The sequence below is a fragment of the Zootoca vivipara genome, chromosome 1 (genome assembly GCF_965207765.1).
Source record: "Zootoca vivipara chromosome 1, rZooViv2.hap1.1, whole genome shotgun sequence".
Classification (NCBI taxonomy): domain Eukaryota; kingdom Metazoa; phylum Chordata; class Lepidosauria; order Squamata; family Lacertidae; genus Zootoca; species Zootoca vivipara.
The window spans coordinates 17,553,243-17,572,978 of record NC_142582.1 but is presented as its reverse complement, the minus strand read 5'-3'; the positions used below and the strand labels follow the sequence as shown (position 1 = coordinate 17,572,978).

The following is a 19,736-nucleotide window of genomic DNA, read 5'->3' as shown; positions in this document are numbered from 1 at the left end:
TTAAGATTGCCGGAAGAAATATCAACAACCTCAGATATGCAGATGACACAACCTTGATGGCAGAAAGTGAGGAGGAATTAAAGAACCTTTTAATGAGGGTGAAAGAGGAGAGCGCAAAATATGGTCTGAAGCTCAACATCAAAAAAAACCAAGATCATGGCCACTGGTCCCATCACCTCCTGGCAAATAGAAGGGGAAGAAATGGAGGCAGTGAGAGATTTTACTTTCTTGGGCTCCTTGATCACTGCAGATGGTGACAGCAGTCACGAAATTAAAAGACGTCTGCTTCTTGGGAGAAAAGCAATGACAAACCTAGACAGCATCTTAAAAAGCAGAGACATCACCTTGCCGACAAAGGTCCATATAGTTAAAGCTATGGTTTTCCCAGTAGTGATGTATGGAAGTGAGAGCTGGACCGTAAAGAAGACTGATCGCCGAAGAATTGATGCTTTTGAATTATGGTGCTGGAGGAGACTCTTGAGAGTCCCATGGACTGCAAGAAGATCAAACCTATCCATTCTGAAGGAAATCAGCCCTGAGTGCTCACTGGAAGGACAGATTGTGAAGCTGAGGCTCCAATACTTTGGCCACCTCATGAGAAGAGAAGAATCCTTGGAAAAGACCCTGATGTTGGGAAAGATTGAGGGCAATAGGAGAAGGGTACGACAGAGGACGAGATGGTTGGACAGTGTTCTCGAAGCTACGAACATGAGTTTGACCAAACTGCGGGAGGCAGTGCAAGACAGGAGTGCATGGCGTGCTCTGGTCCATGGGGTCACGAAGAGTCGGACACGACTAAACGACTAAACAACAACAATCCTTTTGAGGGCAGTAGATATTCTCTGAGCAACTTAACGTTCCTGAAGTCATAATCAGGATATTGTGAGGGAGCGGGGGCTACATTAAAATTCTCTCATCGCAACACCCTTTCCCTCTTCCCTGATATAGTGGGCAAAGAGCTGCAAAGGGAGAATGTGCTCAGTGTGTTTTATTTGGAGACATATATAGACTATTATACCGGTGGATGAAAATATGGCATCTGAAGGTTGCTAGGCAACTGCCAATACCTTCACCTACAATTTCCTAATAATCCACTGGCGACAGCAGGTGAACGCACTGATGTTGTCGCTTCATTCCCCAACTCTTTGCCTACCCTTCTCACTGAACCAGCTTGGTGATGCTATGCAGAGATTGGGGGATATCTGCCTAGACAAGGGAGACATAGTTATTTTTCTCAGCATAGAGGCATCTGTTCTGGAAACTGTGGTGCCTCTGGCTACTAGAGGAGCCTACCCTGAAGCCAGTCATCTTAGGGAAACTCAGGGGGGGGGGGAAATGTTTGTATTTAGCGTTTTTAATTTTAGCCACAAGTCTCTCCAAAGAACATTGTGGAAATGTAGTCCTATGACAATTAATGCATAGTCAACATGCCTGAGCCATGTCCTGGAGTTATCATGTCTTTTCATAGATGTCTTTATTATGATGCTACTGGTGGTTATTTACTCCATTTCTAAATGGCCCTTCATCACTTAAGGTGACCTGGACGGTTAAGTCCAGTCAAAGGCGACTATGGAGTTGCACCGCTCATCTCGCTTTCAGGCCAAGGGAGCCGGCGTTTGTCCACAGACAGCTTTCCGGGTCATGTGCCAGCAGGACTAAACAGCTTCTGGTACAACAGAACACTGTGACAGAAACCAGAGCGCACGGAAACACCGTTTACCTTCCCGCCGCAACGGTACCTATTTATCTACTCGCACTGGTATGCTTTCAAACTGCTAGGTTGGCAGGAACTGGGACAGAGCAACGGGAGCTCACCCCGTTGTGGTGATTCGAACTGCCGACCTTCTGATCGGCAAGTCCAAGAGGCTCAGCGGTTTAGACCACAGCGCCACCCGGGTCCCTATAATCACTTAACATCCTATAAGCAGTATTTATTCCTAGCTAGTATTGAGCTTCAGACATTACAAAGATTTGGTGAAGAATAAAAAATAGGATGGTTAGGAGCATACTTAATAAATTCAGTATTTTGTCCTATGGAAATAAGACATGCCACCACAATATATTATTTTGTCATGCAGATTTATATGCAGTTTTGGGGGAAGAAAGTGATAAATCACAGACTGAAAGACAACCATTCCCATGTCCTGTTCTATATTTCTTCCTATCACCTGCTGATATTTTACAGTATTTCATCATGACTGTTGTTCTTTAAAGCTGTTTACAGCCTCTATCTGATAAAAATTTATGGGTATTAGTTTAGAAATTTGAAGCTTCCCTCACCGCTTTAATTGCTACAGCCTGTTTTACACATGTGCAAAAAGCAAAAGAGAGAGGGAGAGAGAGAGAAAAGAGAGAGAGATGAATTGCTGCTTAAGTTCGAATAATTTTTGAAGGGAGGACGGCAGCCTGGGTTGTGCAACAGAGATAATACGATGCAGAATGTTGGAGAGCCTCATCTGCATATAAATAGACCTAATCAGAAATGCAAATAGCAATCAGGAGAATTCTTTTTCCCTTTTTTTTTACGCCCCATGGTAATTGTGCGATTGTACAGATAATAAAAGGTCAAATATTTTCATTGCCTAAACTTTCAAATTGCTAATAGCAAAATGGAATATGGAAGAAGCCGGCATATACCAGCTGGCAATCAACCTGGGGCAAATGCTTAAGAGATGCCATCCTGCTTTTTGTCATATTCCTTAATGGTCTTTATAATCCTGTGTCCTTCGGCCATGTGAAAACAACACAACCACCTAACATGTGAAATCAAACACTTTGCTGCATAATAACACAAGACCTTTCCCCCCATCAAAATAACCTTGTAATGTGCTGTATATTTTCAGTAACGGCCTTTATTTCTTTGGAAACAAATGGTATATCCAGTATGATCTCAACTTAAACATTCTATGGGATGCTATGTATTAGTTACTAGGGGCTGTGCTGCTGTTCACTCTGCTTACCAATCCCACTGCCATTCCCCCCCCCCATTGACCTCCTAGGGCAGGGGTCAGCAAACTTTTTCAGCAGGGGAGGGGGCCGGTCCACTGTCCCTCGGACCTTGTGGGGGACCGGACTATATTTAGAAAATAATAATAATGAACGAATTCCTTTGCCCCACAAATAACCCAGAGGTGCATTTTTTAAATAAAAGCACACATTCTACTCATGTAAAAACACCAGGCACAGGCCCCACAAATAACCCAGAGATGCATTTTAAAAATAAAAGGGCACATTCTACTCATGTCAAAACACGCTGATTCCCGGACCATCCGCGGGCCGGATTGAGAAGGCGATTGGGCCGGCCCCGGCCCCTGGGCCTTAGTTTGCCTACCCATGTCCTAGGGCAGGGTTCCCCAAACTAAGGCCTGGGGGCCGGATGCGGCCCAATCACCACCTAAATCTGGCCCGCGGACAGTCCGGGAATCAGCATTTTTACATGAGTAGAATGTGTCCTTTTATTTAAAATGCATCTCTGGGTTATTTGTGGGGCATAGGAATTTGTTCATATTTTTTTCCAAAATATAGTCCGGCCCTCCACAAGGTCTGAGGGACAGTGGACTGGCCCCCTGCTGAAAAAGTTTGCTGACCCCTGTCCTAGGGCTTCCCCCTTCCAACTACTAAGCTTGATTGTCCCACTCCTGTTTCTAAAGCCACTTCCATGCCTCTTCTCCCCGCAGCCCCCTTTGCGCAAACGCTCCAGGATGATATACGCTACTGTCTCTTTAAGAAGAATGGAACACTAAGAGCCAGCCTGTCAGATACCCAGGTTCAGCTCAGCCCGTCCGTGTTGTACATATATGGGCGTTTACTTGTCAATCAAGTATCAGTTCCAAATTGCCACACTGAATCTGGAACTTCATGTTGAAGACAACACATGATACCCGGAGTGAAATAGATGATTGTAGGAGGAAGGTACCATGGAATATTTGAGGGCTCCGTGCCCTTTACCTCTCTCACATGAGGCTGCTGAGAAATGGAGGGGGGGAGAGTTTAAGTGCAGTAAGGAGGGAAAGAAGCTGAAACACAGCTACTTCCAACTCCCTGTACTCAAACATCTGCCCAAAGCACCATTTTCCTGTTTCCTCCATCCCTGCTTTACTGAAACCTGCTGTTGTTTTAAACCACCACTTTCCCCCGCTCAGTGTCCCTCCCTTCTTGCTCCCATACTACAGTCCACTGCTGTTGTACACCCTGCCTTCATTTTTTGCTCCCCTGCCCTGCAAATCCAGGATTGTGACCTGGCACTACAAATCCTCCAGTGGTGTGATGACAGCCTTACATTTTTATTACATAGAGAAATAGAGAGAAAGCTTTATACAGTGGTACCTCGACTTAGGAACGACTCGACTTACGAGTGGGGCAAATGGCCACACGCTTACGAATTTCTCGACATCCGAACGGATACCGCGACGGTTTTAGATAGGGTTTTTTTTTACTTACGGATTTTTAGATGGGGTTGCTTCCACTTACGATTTTTTTCCCATTTCCAGTGCATAGCCTATGGGAAATCGCATTTCCAATGGCGCTTTTCGACTTACGAATTTTTCGACCTACGAAAGTGCCTTCAGAACGGATTAAATTCGTAAGTCGAAGCACCACTGTGTATGTATATATATATATATATATATATATATATATATATATATATATATATATAACCCTATGGAAAAATTAAATGTTCTTATTCTAGGAGAATGCAATACCTGCATGTAGGTCAGGGCAAGCAAGAATCTTCTTAAGAGTAGCATTTCTCAGTCAGGGTTAACTTAGGATGCAATGATGTACCAAATTTCACACTTGCATTTCCCTGTTGAAAGGCCACGGTCTGTGTGAGGAATGACAATCTAGCAAGCTAAGAGAGCCACCTAGTGCCATACCTTGGGATCTTGAAAAGTGTTTTCACTGGATGCATGTCGAATAAAGGCGGATCCCCATCACCCAGTTCAATGGCTGTGATCCCAAGAGACCAAACGTCGCAGCGAGCATCATAGGAGTAGTCATACTGCTGTTCACAAGCAATGACCTATCAAATAAAATAAAAAAACCATCAGAGTTAACAATTGCCCCATTGTCCAAGCAGGGCATACAAAGGCACTCTATTTAGGCTACATCCACACCACACATTTAAAACACATTGCTTCTCCGCAAAGAATCCTGAGATCTGTAGATTTATGAGCACTAAACTGCAGTTCTCAGAATTCTTTTTTGGGGGTGGGGACTGTGCTTTAAGTATATGGTGTGAATGTAACCTTAGTTACAAATTCCAATTCAAGTCTACCATTGACAGACACACCCATTCAAATTTTCTGCATAAATTCAGGGTGCAAGTGTTCTTAATTTTTAACAGTGGCCACAGAATGCACACAATAAAATTAATTCTTGCCATCGGATGCTAATTATTCCAAAATAATTACAGTTTTTGAAATCCTCCGGCAACATTTCCTTTTGAAAACAATGTTGCTTTTTATCCTCTTTAGTGCATGCATTTGCAGAGAGAGAAAAAGCATGGGCATCTAAAGGGGGAATGTAGTCTTCCTACAGGAATTATTGCACTTTGCTCATTTATTCTTCCACATTTACATCCCACCATCATGGAAACCCAGTGCAGCTTGCATGTGGATCAAATCTCAGCATTTCAAATTATTAATATTCATATTTTCCTGACAAAAAGGCAATGGTTTATTCCCCACAAAAACATTAACAGAGAGCAAGAGTAAGTACTTAAAAAGCAGCTCATCTTTTTAAAATAATTTTTATTAAATTTTCCAAATAAACAAAACAACAACACAATAATAATAATTACATTCCATCTCAAATTCGCCCATCTCAGTTCATTTCGCTCTGCCAAGCCGTGACTTCCCTCCCTCCCGTCATTCGGCTTTATTTCTCACTCTTATCTTGCAGTTCCTTTTTACAAACATGGATAGATTAAATTCGTAGGATTTATTTCTGTCCCGCAAGTGTCCTTAAACTTCTACAGTTTTTCTCCATATAGGCAATGAATTTACTCCATTCCTTCTGGAACTTTGTCTCTCCCTGGTTTCGGATCCCACAGGTCAACTTTGCCAGTTCTGCATAGTCCATCATTTTCGTCTGCCACTCCTCAATCGTTGGTATCTCCTGTAATTTCCATTTTTGGGCTAATAAAGTCCTCGCCGCAGTTGTAGCATACATAAATAGTCTCTGATCTCCCTTTGCTATTTCCTCTCCCATTAGTCCCAATAAAAAAGCTTTGGGGTTTTTGGGAAAGGTGTACTGGAACATCTTTTTCAACTCATTGTATATCATTTCCCAAAATCATTTTACTTTCTCGCACGTCCACCACATATGATAAAATTCACCATCAGCTCCTCCTTTTAAAGGCAGAGGGGGTGGAATAGTTTGTCCCTGATCGTTCCAGCAGTCTCTCTCCTGTAAAGACTGACCAGAAAAAGAGATCTCAGTGGACAGCTCAGCGAATTAAGTGCCAAAGAAACCAAACTAGAAAACGTTTTCCATAACATAGATCAGTCTTCCCCAACCTTGTTACCCCCAGATGTTACTGGGCTACAGCTCCCATCATCCCTGATCATTGGAGGTAGTCGGGCCACATCTGGAGGGAAACAGGTTGGACAAAGCTGGAGGAGAAGGCACCTCCATGATGAAACCATGGTCCAACTGTCTTACCTCTAAGGGAGTGGGAAGATAGGTACAGAATGAACTTCTCCCCAAGTATTAACGCCGGATGGAAGAGGTTAGGTTTTAGACCTTGTTTAGGTGGCTGCAAATTGTGGCTAGGTACAAGCCATAAGTGCCATAGGGCTTCAGGGTCCTTTCAAGGGAAATGAAAGAAAATCAGAAGCCAACATGACTAGGTAGGGATGCGGAGCATGTGGCTAAGCTGTTGTTGAACTCCAACATCTGTCAGCTCAAGACCCATCTTTCCCAGTGGTCAAGGGAAGACAGGGTCATAGTTCTAACAACATCTGGGTCCCCATCACTGATAGAACTGGTTTCACGCCCAGAATCTACATGAATCCTACCGGTATGGACGCATGTTACTCCCCCCCCCCCCGCCTTTAGATACCACTTTCAGTAAGTGACAATAATACATAAATATAATAATAGAATAGAATAGAATAGAATAATACCCCCAATTCACAAAATTTCTATATGTTTATTTGGGAAGCTAGAATGATGATGATGATATATTTATATGCCACCCATGTGACTGGGTTGCCCCAGCCACTATGTTACTTTAGGTAAATGTAAAGGACCCCTGGACGGTTAAGTCCAGTCAAAGGTGACTATGGGGTTGCGGCGCTCATCTTGCTTTCAGGCTGAGGGAGCCGGCGTTTGTCCACAGACAGCTTTCTGGACCATGTGGCCAACATGACTAAACCACTTCTGGCATAACGGAACACCGTGACAGAAACCAGAGTGCACGGAAACACCGTTTACCTTCCCACCACAGCGGCACCTATTTATCTACTTGTACTGGCGTGCTTTTGAACTGCTAGGTTGGCAGAAGCTGGGACAGAGCAACCGGAGCTCACCCCGTCGCGGGGATTCGAACTGCCAATCTTCTGATCAGCAAGCCCAAGAAACTCAGTGGTTTTTAATCTCCTGTTGGAAGCCGCCCAAAGTGGCTGGGGAAACCCAGCCAGATGGGCAGGGTATAAGTAATATATTATTATTATTATTATTATTATTATTATTATTATTATTATTATTATTATACCACAGCGCCATCTGCATATGTTACTCTACTCCAACAATATGTCTGGCTTTCATAGACTGATGACTGACTGTAATAGAAAATTAGCATTTAAACTGACACAAAACGATGAGAAATTGGCAAAATGTAGACACATGGTGCAAGAGGGTCTGTATGTTTTGTATGATTCAAACAACAACAAGGAAACACAGAGAATACAGGATTGCTCAGCGACTCCTTAAAAAAGTATTGCTGGATTTTACACTGCAAAACTATCCACCCCTCCTCCTCCTCCTCTTCTCTCCTCAGAATACACAACACATGCATTAAAAAAATAAATAGCCGCAGGCATACAATGTATAACACGGCATGATTATGACTGTGGCGTGAGACTAGCTGGAGACCTGCACTGGACAATTAGCACCGCTGACCCACCAAGCTGGGAAGAAGCTGGAGTTTAAAAGGTCTGAGGCTCCTGGGGGAAAGCTGGTGATGTTGCTAGCTAAGCAGCTTATGCGGTATGCCGGCATTATGCTGAAAAATGGATCAGTGTACACACATGCAAAAACCTGAATATGGCACAATCTAGTTACCCTTGCTCCAAGGAGAGCAAAAGAGCTGGCCAAGCAAACAAAATGCACCGTCCAATTTTTGTAATGTTACGACACCGTTTAATTTAATTTACAGCACCAAGGCAAGATGCTATACATATTATACCTGCATGCAACTCGGTTTTATATACAGTGGTACCTCGCAAGACGAATGCCCTGCAAGACGAATTTTTCGCAAGGCGAATGCCTCTTGCGATCTGATGGTGACTCGCAAGACGAATTCGTTTTGTGAAAAATTCGTCTTGCGAATCGCGGTTTCCCATAGGAATGCATTGAAATTTAATTAATGTGTTCCTATGGGCAAAAAAAAGAGAAATGTCAATGCATTCCTATGGGAAACCACGATTCGCAAGACGATTTTTTCACAAAACGAATTGACTCGCGGAACGAATTAAATTTGTCTTGCGAGGCACCACTGTATTCTATAGGGATTCTGTGATAGTGTGTGTGTGTGTGTGTGTGTGTGTGTTGAATGATGGTGGGGGATTGACTGATTTAAGACAGAGTGGTTTACATCACATTTTATATTTTAAGAGCTGGAGCAATGCTCTTTCAGTCAGCCGACTGGCAATAGGAATGAATGGTGTTCAAGTGGCGGGTGTATCTGAGCTAAAATAAATAATCCTCCTTTGTCTCTCAATCCAATCACTCTCTTGCTTTCCATTTGCCATACAACTATTTGAATATACATAAAATGCCTTGCATTCAAATACACAGGAGCTATGAGAAAATGTAAGGATAATAGGCATGGAAATATGTTGCTGCTCTTCTCTAAGCAGAAAAATCAGGTACAAAGACGAGGCTTGCTTAAGAGGACAGCCTCCTCCAGGGTAACTCAACATGCAGCGCTTCTTCCAGAAAAGAAAAAGCTTAAAATAAGGCATGTTTCATCTACAGATGTATACAGAGCTGGGAAGTAACAGCCAGACTGTATGTTTTTAGAAGCGGACACGGTATGCAGGGATGGTGGGGGAGATGATCCAGTTATCATTTAAAAGCAAACTCATCTAGTTTGCACTTTCCCAAAAAATATGTGGATTGAAATACAGCCATCCTTTGAAATTGACACAGAATTTTGCAATGCAGTTGTTCAGCCAAGTGATGGGCAGTATGCAACTGGGGAAACCCAGCCAGATGGGCGGGGTATAAATAATAAATTATTATTATTATTATTATTACTGAGAGTAGATCCATGGAAATTAGTGACTCTAATTTCCATGTCCATTGATTTTATTGGGTTTGCTCGGAGTAAAGCTCAGTAGAATACAATCCAATGTGTACAAAAACGGATATACTAAAGTGTGCGTTTAAATGCCTGCATTAGTGAAAACGGTACAAAAATGTGTTCTATTAGGAGAAACTGCTTGCAAGAATGTGTCTCCTAGGGGAAACTGCGTATGTAATCAGGAGAAAACTTTACTAAAACATTGGCGAATTCTCATGAGGAATTTTGAAAAAGAAATCAGAAACTGATGCAGAAAATTGCAGAATTGAACTAAAGATTGAGCAATGGAGAAACTCCCCTGTCCTAAACCATATGCTTCTCCTTCCACCCCAGCAGTTCTAAGAAGACCTTAGAATCTGTAAAGCACCCAGCCAATGGTGGGGAAGATGGGATATGTCTGCTACCGGTTCTCACAACCCCTCCTAAAATCATGATTAAAAGCAGACACCCCCCCGTGATTCCAGCATCAACCAGCTCCCCCTTGCCGCCCAGGGCCGTCTTAAGCATATCTGGCCCCCTGGCGCCGTGGTGCGGAGATCGCTCTGGCGCCCCGCCCCCCCCGCCCCGTTTCCCAGCGCGGCTGTCTGGCGGGCGCAGCGCACACAGGTTCAGCAGCGCGGCGCCCCCTGGCGGGCCTGCGCCACCCAGCCTTGCCGTAGGGCCGGCCCTGTTGCCGCCATCTCCATTTTCGTTCCCTTCTAACCTGATGAAGAATTATGGAGAACTCAAACACGTTGCAGGCTTTTTTGTAACATTTTGCTTGGCCAAATATAGAATTGTGCAAATACATATTCTGGAATTTTCTTCCAGTGTGCCACAGAACCCATATAAAAAATATGAGAAGTCCCATTTCATAAATCTTCCTTCCTTCCTAGGTTTCCCATATTTTCACCCGCTGCCATATGCTATGGAAATTTATGAACTGTTCAGAGAGAGCAATGAGTTGCACAGGGAGCATTTCGGCCCTCCCTTCCCAGCAGGTGGGCGGGGTTTGTGACACCAGGGGGGGAGGGCTTACCTGCTCTGGTGCCTCCCACCTGGGTAGGATGGCCATCGTCCCACCCCTCCCAGCTAGGACAATGGCCAGCCGGCTGGGGGGTGGGGCGAGGGCCAAAGGAAAGAGGCCGACCCCTCCGCCTAATCCTCATTTCGTTTCCTCCCCAAAAGCATTAGGGAACAGCAGGGCCGTCTTAAGCAGATCGGGCACCCTGGTGCCGTGGTGCGAAGATCGCTCCGGCATCCACCCCCGCCCCATTTCCCACCGCGGCTGTCTGGTGGGCGCAGCCGTGTGCCCCCCCCCCCCGGGCTGCCCAGTGCCCTGCGCCACCCAACCTTGCCTTAGAGCCGGCCCTGGAGAACAGGCTGAAAAAGAGACAGGGAAGTAAAACGGCATACAAAATGGTTAAAGTTTGCCCTTATGAGTTATGCCTCGGCAAAATTTAAAGGAGGAATCGACAGATATACCCGGTAGTTTTTTACTTTTAAATATATCTAATTTATTTGATTGTGAGGCGTCCTCCCAGAATGATGACTCAACATTTACATCCTGAATAAAAACCCATTATATCTTGGCATTTGCCATTAACAGAGACTGTCAAAATGTGAGGGGCAACACTATGGCAGGAAGCTTAACACATTTCAAGCTTTAAAAATTTCTTCATCCTCTTTCCAAAAACATCTGTTCCCAATAATGTCACTTCACTGAAATCATGTAAATGAACTCCTTTGAGGCAGTCACTCAGAAGGAAATCACAACCAATTTTGCTAGGCATAGCAAAATCTATTGCCTTTCATTTTTAGCCCTCCCATTTATATATATATATATATAGCCATCAGTTCAGTTATAAGGCAGCAAAACAGTATCTATGGAGGGTGTCCAATCATTAAAACGCATCCCCAGCCCCAAAAATAAATCAGACAGTTTTATCTATAGTTAATCAAAGGGTCCATAGTACTTTGTTAATGAAGAGGAATCATAGAAATGTAGAGTTGGAAGAGACCCTGTGGATCATTTAGTCTAAATGCCTGTAATGCAGGAATATGCAGCTGTCCCATCTGGGGATCGAACCTGCAACCTTGGGGTAATCAGCACCATGCTCTAACCGACTGAGCTCTCCTGAGCTATCCGCTTCAAGCAATTCACACCAAAAAGTGAGCCATGAAGATCAGAATTAGACAATGTCCCCCTTCAGACTTTGAACACAGGTACAAGCTGTCCCTCCCCATGCTTAAGTATTTGTGCGAAAGAGCGTACATTAGTTGATTTTTAAAACTCGTCTATTGTGTACACAGGCGGTACACTTTTATTTATTTAATTAATTTCTATACTGCCCTATACCTGAAGGTCTCAGGGCAGTTCACATAAAATATCAAATAAAGGTAAAGGTAAAGGAACCCTGACCATTAGGTCCAGTCGCGGACAACTCTGGGGTTGCGGCGCTCATCTCGCTTTACTGGCCGAGGGAGCCAGTGTACAGCTTCCGGGTCATGTGGCCAGCATGACTAAGCTGCTTCTGGCGAACCAGAGCAGTGCACGGAAACACCGTTTACCTTCCTGCCAGAGCGGTCCCTATTTATCTACTTGCACTTTCACATGCTTTCAAACTGCTAGGTTGGCAGGAGTAGGGACTGAACAATGGGAGCTCACCCTGTCGTGGGGATTCAAACCGCCGACCTTCTGATCAGCAAGCTCTAGGTTAAACCACAGAGCCACCCGCATTCCCAAAATATCAAATACTGTACATAAAATCAAGACAAAACCAACAACCCAACAAAAAAAAACCCCAAAGAGCCAGCTTTTTTTAAAAAAAAGGGTATAGGATGTAGATCAAGTCAGGCAAATGCCTGCTTGAAAAGGAACGTTTTTGCCTAGCACCTAACAGTGTATAGTGAAGGCGCCAGGTTAATTTCTCTGGGGAGAGCATTCCACAGACGGGGAGCCACTGCAGAGAAGACCCTGTTCTTGTGTTGCCACCCTTCAGACCTCTCGAGGAGGAGGCACATGAAGGGCCTCAGAAGATGATCTCAAGGTTCGGGTAGATTCATATGGGAAGATGCAGTCCTTGAGGTATTGTGGTCCTGAGCCATTTAAGGCTTTATAGGACAAAACCAGCACTTTGAATTGGGCCCAGAAACTAACTAGTAGCCAGTGCAGTCGGACCAGGATCAATGTAATATGCTCAAACCGTCTTGCTCCGGTGAGCAACCTGGCCGCTGAATTCTGCACCAGCTGAAGTGTCCGAACCGTCTTCAGAGGTAGCCCTACGTATAAAGCATTGCAGTAATCTAACCTTGAGGTTATCAGAGCATAGACAACAGTAGTTATGCTATCGCTGTCCAGATAGGGGCGTAGCAGGGCCACCAGCCGAAGTGTACAACCTGTGCAAGTGTACAGCTCGATTGTTTACATACTCAGATTGTATGCCCATTGAATGCAACACGTGAACACTCCTAGGGAGAAGGGGGAAGAGGGACTGAGCCATTGATTCCCACCCCCAATGCTGTGCACATTGCTGGTGCCAGCACCCTTCTACATACAGTATGTGGCATTCTTCCCTCTTTTGGTTAGCTTGTTTAGATTCTATTTAGCACATGTCAAGAATGGCTCTTAATCTTTTGGGGGCTCACAATCCTCATTACCACCCGGTGACTCAGTAAACAGCATTTGAAGAGAAGTTGTGTTTGATTAGAAAGGCAAGGGCAAATCCCTGCCTCAGTGTTTGTTTATGAGTTCATCCTAAACATCTTCGCACTTGGGAAGACCGGCGAACTAATATCAGTGTACTGGATGAAGCAAAGATCACCGGTGTCGAAGCAATGATTCTTCAACATCAACTTTGGACTGGTCATGTTGTGCGGATGCCTGATGATCATCTTCCCAAGCAATTACTCTATTCCAAACTTAAAAATGGAAAGCATAATGCTGGTAGTCAACAAAAAAGGTTTAAAGATACCCTCAAGGCAAATCTAAAAATATATAGTATAAACACAACTGGGAAACACTGGCCTGTGAGCGCTCCAGTTGGAGAACAGCCTTTACCAAAGGTGTCATGGGCTTTAAAGACACTCAAACTCAGGACGTAAGGGAGAAACGTGCTAAGAGGAAGGCACGCTTGGCAAATCTACACAGCGATCAACTCCCGCCCGGGAACCAATGTCCCCACTGTGGAAGGATGTGGGGATCCAGAATTGGCCTCCACAGTCACTTACGGACTCATTGTTACAACCGTGTTTATGGAAGACAATCTTACTCGGCTAGGAGAGATCGCCAAAAAGAAAGAAGAATGAGTTCAGACCCTCCAAGTGTCCCCATTTTCCAGGACCATCCCTTATTTAGAGAAGCTGTCCTGGTTTCTGATTTTATCCTGGAATGTCCTGCTTTTCCTTAGGACGTCCCTATTTTCATTGGAGAAAAGTTGGAGGGTATGGAGTTATCCACCCCACCCCCAAAGCCATCTAAAGGCAGTCCTGTATAGGGAAGTTTTTGTTATGTTTGATGTTTTATTATGTTTTCATATATGTTGGAAGCTGCCCAGAGTTCTGGAGCAACCCAATAAGATGTGTGGGGTATAAATAGTAAAATTATTATTATGGAATGGGATTTCCCTATTTTCATTGGAGAAATGTTGGCGGGTATGCGAGTCATCTCCCCCTTCTCTCAGGGGCTGTTATACAAGCAACGGTTTATCTCAAGCAATGGCACCCCCTTCCCAAACCAAACATGACTCGGTTCTGCAAAAGTACCAGCAAACTGGGAGAGGAGTGAATCTGCAAAATTATAGTTACAGCGAGACAGTGCCTAATGAGCATTAAATTTGCCTTATATGTTATAAATGGGACACGTATTTCCTTACTGCAGAGAAGCTATTCATCTCATTGTTAAGATCCTGCTTTTCCTTTCCCCCATTCAAACAATCTGCACATGCACAATGACTTTCAAATGCCTTTGAGGCATCAGAAAAACTAAAGGGATTTTGTACTTTATTTGTCTAAATGTGCATCTTTCCCCTAGAATTTGGCCGACATAAACTCTCCCTCTTATTTAAATGGTACTCGGGCAGAGAACAAAACGTCCGTCCAGATCAGGGAAGCTAATGTTAGCTAAATAGGAGGTAAAGAAACCTAAAGCTATTAAGCTGGGACTGACCTTGAGCCCTGTGATGCGGGCCACTGAGCAGCAAATAGGAGATGCTGGAGGGGAGAAAAGGGAAAAGGCAAGCAAGGCCCTTTTTTAGACTGTTTGTATGCATTGGGCGTGATGTTTATTTCCAATGAATTATAAAACTGAGCTTGCAGTTTTCAATTGCTGTACGTAGAATCCTGTCATTTTTGCTAGGCATTAGCTTTTCACTGAAAGGTATTTAAAGCCTTTTAATTAAAGCCGCCCCGGCACATTACAGTTGCAGCGTCATTTTGAACGTAAGATGGATATTGCAAGTTATCATTTAAATAGATCCATCAAAAGAAATATGTTTTGATTAGATAAGAAGTTTTGCTTTAAAGCAGCAGCTGGAGCTTCCAGCTAGGAAGGCTTGTTCAACAGGACCGTTCTAGAATGCCATTGAAGATTACATTGTTTTTCAGTAAGAACGTTATTTTTGAAATCCCGAAAGATCCGCCTTATTGTTTAACCCATGTAGTCTAAAAATAAAAAGTTGTATTAAAATGCATTCGGATATTTGCTGCTCACTCATTTAGTATTTTTTGCGTACAGACAATGAGTGTTTCACACAGGGGTGGCATTCTTGACCCCTGTGCACATTGGTGGAGTGCTAACAACTAAATTATTATTATTATTATTATTATTATTATTATTATTAGATTATTTATATCCCATCCACTCTGGGTGGTTCCCAACAGAATATTAAAAACGCAATAAAACATACAACATTAAAAACTTCCCTAAACAGGGCTGCCTTCAGATGTCTTCTAAAAGTCAGATAGTTGTTTATTTCCTTGACATCTGATGGAAGGCTGTTCCACAGGGCGGGCACCACAACCGAGAAGGCCCTCTGCCTGGTTCCCTGTAACCTCACTTCTTGCAGTGAGGGGACCACCAGAAGGCCCTCGGAGCTGGATCTCAGTGTCCAGACTGAACGATGGGAGTGGAGACGCTCCTTCAGCTTTACTGGGCTGAGGCCGTTTAGGGCATGGGTAGGCAAACTAAGGCTCAGGGGCCAGATCCGGCCCAATCACCTTCTATATCCAGCCCGTGGATGGTCCGGGAATCAGCTTGTTTTTACATAAGTATAATGTGTCCTTTTATTTAAAATGCATCTCTGGGTTATTTGTGTGGCATAGGAATTCGTTTACCCCCCCCCCCAATATATTCAGTCCAGCCCCCCACAAGATCTGAGGGACAGTGGACCAGCCCCCTGCTGACAAAGTTTGCTGACCCCTGGTTTAGGGCTTTAAAGGTCAGCACCAACACTGAATTGTGCTTGGAAACATACTGGGAGCCAATGTAGGTCTTTCAGGACCGGTGTTATATGTAAAATTGTTTCAAACAAGTACAGGGGGATCAAGTCCATCTCTGGTCCTTTTCACTCTTGACATATTGATTCCATCCAATTTTGCACGAACTTTTTTTTTTTTTACAAAACTCAAAAAAAAACCAAACCCTTTGCATTAACAATAGTACACATTTCATATTCATTTCTGTATGTTTTCCCAAAAATATCAATTCTCTATGCATTTTCCCCTAAAGTGCTCATTATTGCATGCATTGCCACCCAAAATATTCATTTTAATACATGTTTTTGAGCCGAGAACTGCACAGGAAATTTCGAAGGAGTGTGCAGAATGTAGGATGACTGACCAGTCAGAGGTTGGTTGTGTGGTGTTTTAAATGAGGTGCTACTTGTGCTGAATATTGCATAGGCTCTGGTGTCGCATTTATTCTGGGCCTAAATGTTTTAACGGGACCAGATGCATCTCTCACCACCACCCTCTTACAGAACAGTCCACTTTGTTCTGTGTTGAATGACAGGCTCAGCAGAATGGAGGCGAGGCGAGGCTTCAGTAGCACCCTGGACAGCTCCATGCATGGCTCCGCAAGAGCAACGCTCAAATGTTGTTTCAGTGGCAGTCATCCTCAGATTGACCTTTAAATAGGGGTTGCTGCATCATTTCAGTAGCTGGCTCTACCTTGCATGAGGGGAACCTCTTGATTCAAAGGGGACAAGCCTACTTTAGCAGCCCTTGACTCTAATGGAGGAGGTAAAAAATGTGGCTCTCTTTGGGCTTTGAGTCTTAAGAGTCAGAGGAGGGCAATGTGACTTCCAAAGGCTAGAGATGTACTGGAACAACAGAACCCTCTAGACCAGGTACTTCTGGTCCAGTTTTCTTTCTCCTAATTTGAATTCCTGACCTCCTCCCCTAAAGAACTGGGGGGGAATCCAATTCTATTGGCATGACACTGACACACATACATGACACTCACCATATGAGTTCACTGTGGGAGGGAGCGGTGCCAGATTAGAGAAACAGTAGCATTTAACAAATTCCTCTGACGAGAACCATCTGCTATAGAACCAGGTTGGATTTAAAGCAGATTCAGTGGGAAACTGCCATTTACCATAGATGTGGGTTCAAACTTGGCTGCCCTGTTTTTGGCACATAACTTCAGTCACCTCAGCTAAATCCCAATCTTTTTACTCAGCTTATTCTTAAAGATGGATGGCTAGTATCCTACATATAAAGGGAGTTTGAGAATTCAGATAACATGTATCTTAAAGCCCTGAAATCTTAAACCTAGCTTTCTATTTTTGTATTCACTGTGTTTCCCCGAAAATAAGACACTGTCTTATATTTATTTTTCCTCAAGAAGACACACTATGGCTCATTTTCAGGGGATGTCTTATTTTTATTACGCGTCCAGCCTCGCCTCTTCCTTGGTGCCCTCCAGAACTGAGCCTATCACTATGTCTTATTTTCGGGGTATGGCTTATATTGCGCAAATGCTTAGAAATCCTGCTACGGCTTATTTTATGGGTATGTCTTATTTTCGGGGAAACAGGGTAATATAACTTACGACCTACTTGATTGTCAAAAACACACACACCAAAACCACAAATAACAAGACAATGAAATTAGAAGTTAAAAAAACCTAAACCAGTTCAAAGCTAGCTATTTAATAGAAGTAAGCGTACACACGCTAAGCAAACTATAGCTCACCTCAGGAGCCATCCAAAATGGTGTTCCAACTGATGTGTTTCTCCTCAGCCTCGTGCTGGTAAGCTGTGCAGAAACACCTGTAATGATAAAACGCATTCCAAATATTGGCACAACAGTATTCCTTTTTGAAAACTGATCCTTATTGCCCTTTCAATACAATGCCAGAGAGGGCAATCAAGGTCAATAGATTTATACAATTCCCCCCACCAATGGGTGACTTGATGCAAGTCAGGCAATTCTAAAGTCAGTGCATTTTGGAATTGCCTAGCCAAGATGTCATTCCCAGAATCAATTGAGGCTTCTGTTTGAATAGAATCAATCACCTTCTATGGTGGCGCGTCTCTGCCATTTGGACAGATGTCAACCAAATTACATTTGAGATTGGCAGATCATTTGGCACAAAGTACATCATATATATATAAAGGTAAAGGTAAAGGTAAAAGACCCCTGGATGGTTAAGTCCAGTCAAAGGCGACTATGGGGTTGCGGCACTCATCTCGCTTTCAGGCCAAGGGAGCCGGCGTTGGTCCACAGACAACTTTCTGGGTCATGTGGCCAGCAGGACTAAACCGCTTCTGGTGCAACAGAACACCATGAGGGAAACCAGAGCACATGAAAATGCCATTTACCTTCCCGCTGCGGTGGTACCTATTTATCTACTCGCACTGGCATGCTTTCGAACTCCTAGGTTGGTAAGAGCTGAGGCAGAGCAACGGGAAGTCACCCCGTTGAGCGGATTCGAACCGCCAACCTTCTGATCAGCAAGTCCAAGAGGCTCAATGGTTTAGACCACAGCACCACCTGCCCCCTTTTTACATTATACTGCAGCTGTGGAAATCACGATGGGTCCCTCCAAACTGGTGTCTTATTGCAGGTGTATTCTGCAACATTTTATTGACACAATCATAGTGCATCAGTGATGGATTTATTCTGCTTCAGTTTTCTCTGCAATATAGGCATCCCACCCACTCATGCACAATAACCTTGTATACACATGTGGCCAGGAAATAATTAATTCAATTCAATTCAAACCCGGAAATAGCAGGAGAGACCTGGAGAGTCCGCCTGTCTTGCGAGGACGGTCTTCCTGGAGTCCGAAGAGGACATCAGTGAGGGAGCCCCGAAGCAACCTGGAGACTCAGTGTAGCTTTGTTTACACTGCTCAGTCTCCCCGCCTAACAGCTGATCTGCGGGGAAGTGCAGCAGCAACCGCCAGCCTCCTGCCAGCCCCAGAGCTTCAATGTTAATTGTGGATATTTTTATATACGGCATTTTGGGTATGGATTGAAGAGAGAGTGGTGGAGAAGGCGTTTAAAGGGTGCTCCCCGCTTTACACGATTTCACTTATGCACACAGGGGAGTCACCTGCACTCCTCCAATGTAACCACGTTGTTGCTGCCCTGAGGCTCTTTAACACAACAAAAGCAAGAAAATCAGGCCCGGCTCGCCCATTGACTCTAGTGGCACGTTGTGCCAGGGCACCTGGGCAATCAGGGGGTGCTGAGTGACGCCCCAGCAAGTGGGGGAGCTGCGCAGCGGCCTCCCTTTTCCCTCCACCAGCCGCGACGGAAGAGCAGGGAGGTAAGCGAGCGGCACTAGGACACTGTTCCGCTCTGCAGCGCCAGGGTCATCCCTCACCCCGGTGCTGCATTTCATTGGTAGAGGCGACGCCACATGGCAGCATCTCTACCAATGAAACGCAGGGCCCTGTTGGCGGGAAGGAAATGGCCGTGGACCCAGCAAGTGCTGGAGTCGCGGGAGACGGCCAGGAAGGCCCCAGCGCGGCCCGGCCTGCCCAGGCATCCCGGCCCGCTGGGAGAAGGGAGGAAGGCTACACAGAGCAGCGGCGCCCCCTCCCCCACTCAACCCGGCATCGGACAGGCGGGCGGCCTCCGGCTCTCCCCGCCCCCGCAGCCCGGCACGCCAGGTAAGAGCTTTCCTCTTTTTTTTAAAGAGTGGGGGGGCGCCCGAGGGATCCCTGCACCAGGGCGCCCAATGACCTTAAGACGGCCCTGAGGAAAGTTATGGG

The 19,736-nt window shown here is 44.7% G+C and overlaps 1 protein-coding gene across 6 annotated transcripts in view; it reads right to left on the bottom strand.

Moving 5' to 3' along the window:
* The window catches only part of MYO3B (myosin IIIB), a 270,696-nt gene that overhangs the window by 201,381 nt on the left and 49,579 nt on the right, over positions 1 to 19,736 (bottom strand). For all 6 annotated transcript variants that reach the window (XR_015946782.1, XM_088656726.1, XM_060281215.2 and 3 more), the window contains 2 exons: positions 17,708 to 17,784; positions 4,878 to 5,023 (listed from right to left, as the gene is read on the bottom strand). Coding sequence is in view for 5 of the 6 variants with exons in the window: in XM_088656726.1 (XP_088512852.1) it covers positions 4,878 to 5,023; positions 17,708 to 17,784 (223 nt within the window). In the remaining variant the exon portion in view is untranslated. The remainder of the gene's footprint in view (positions 1 to 4,877; positions 5,024 to 17,707; positions 17,785 to 19,736) is intronic.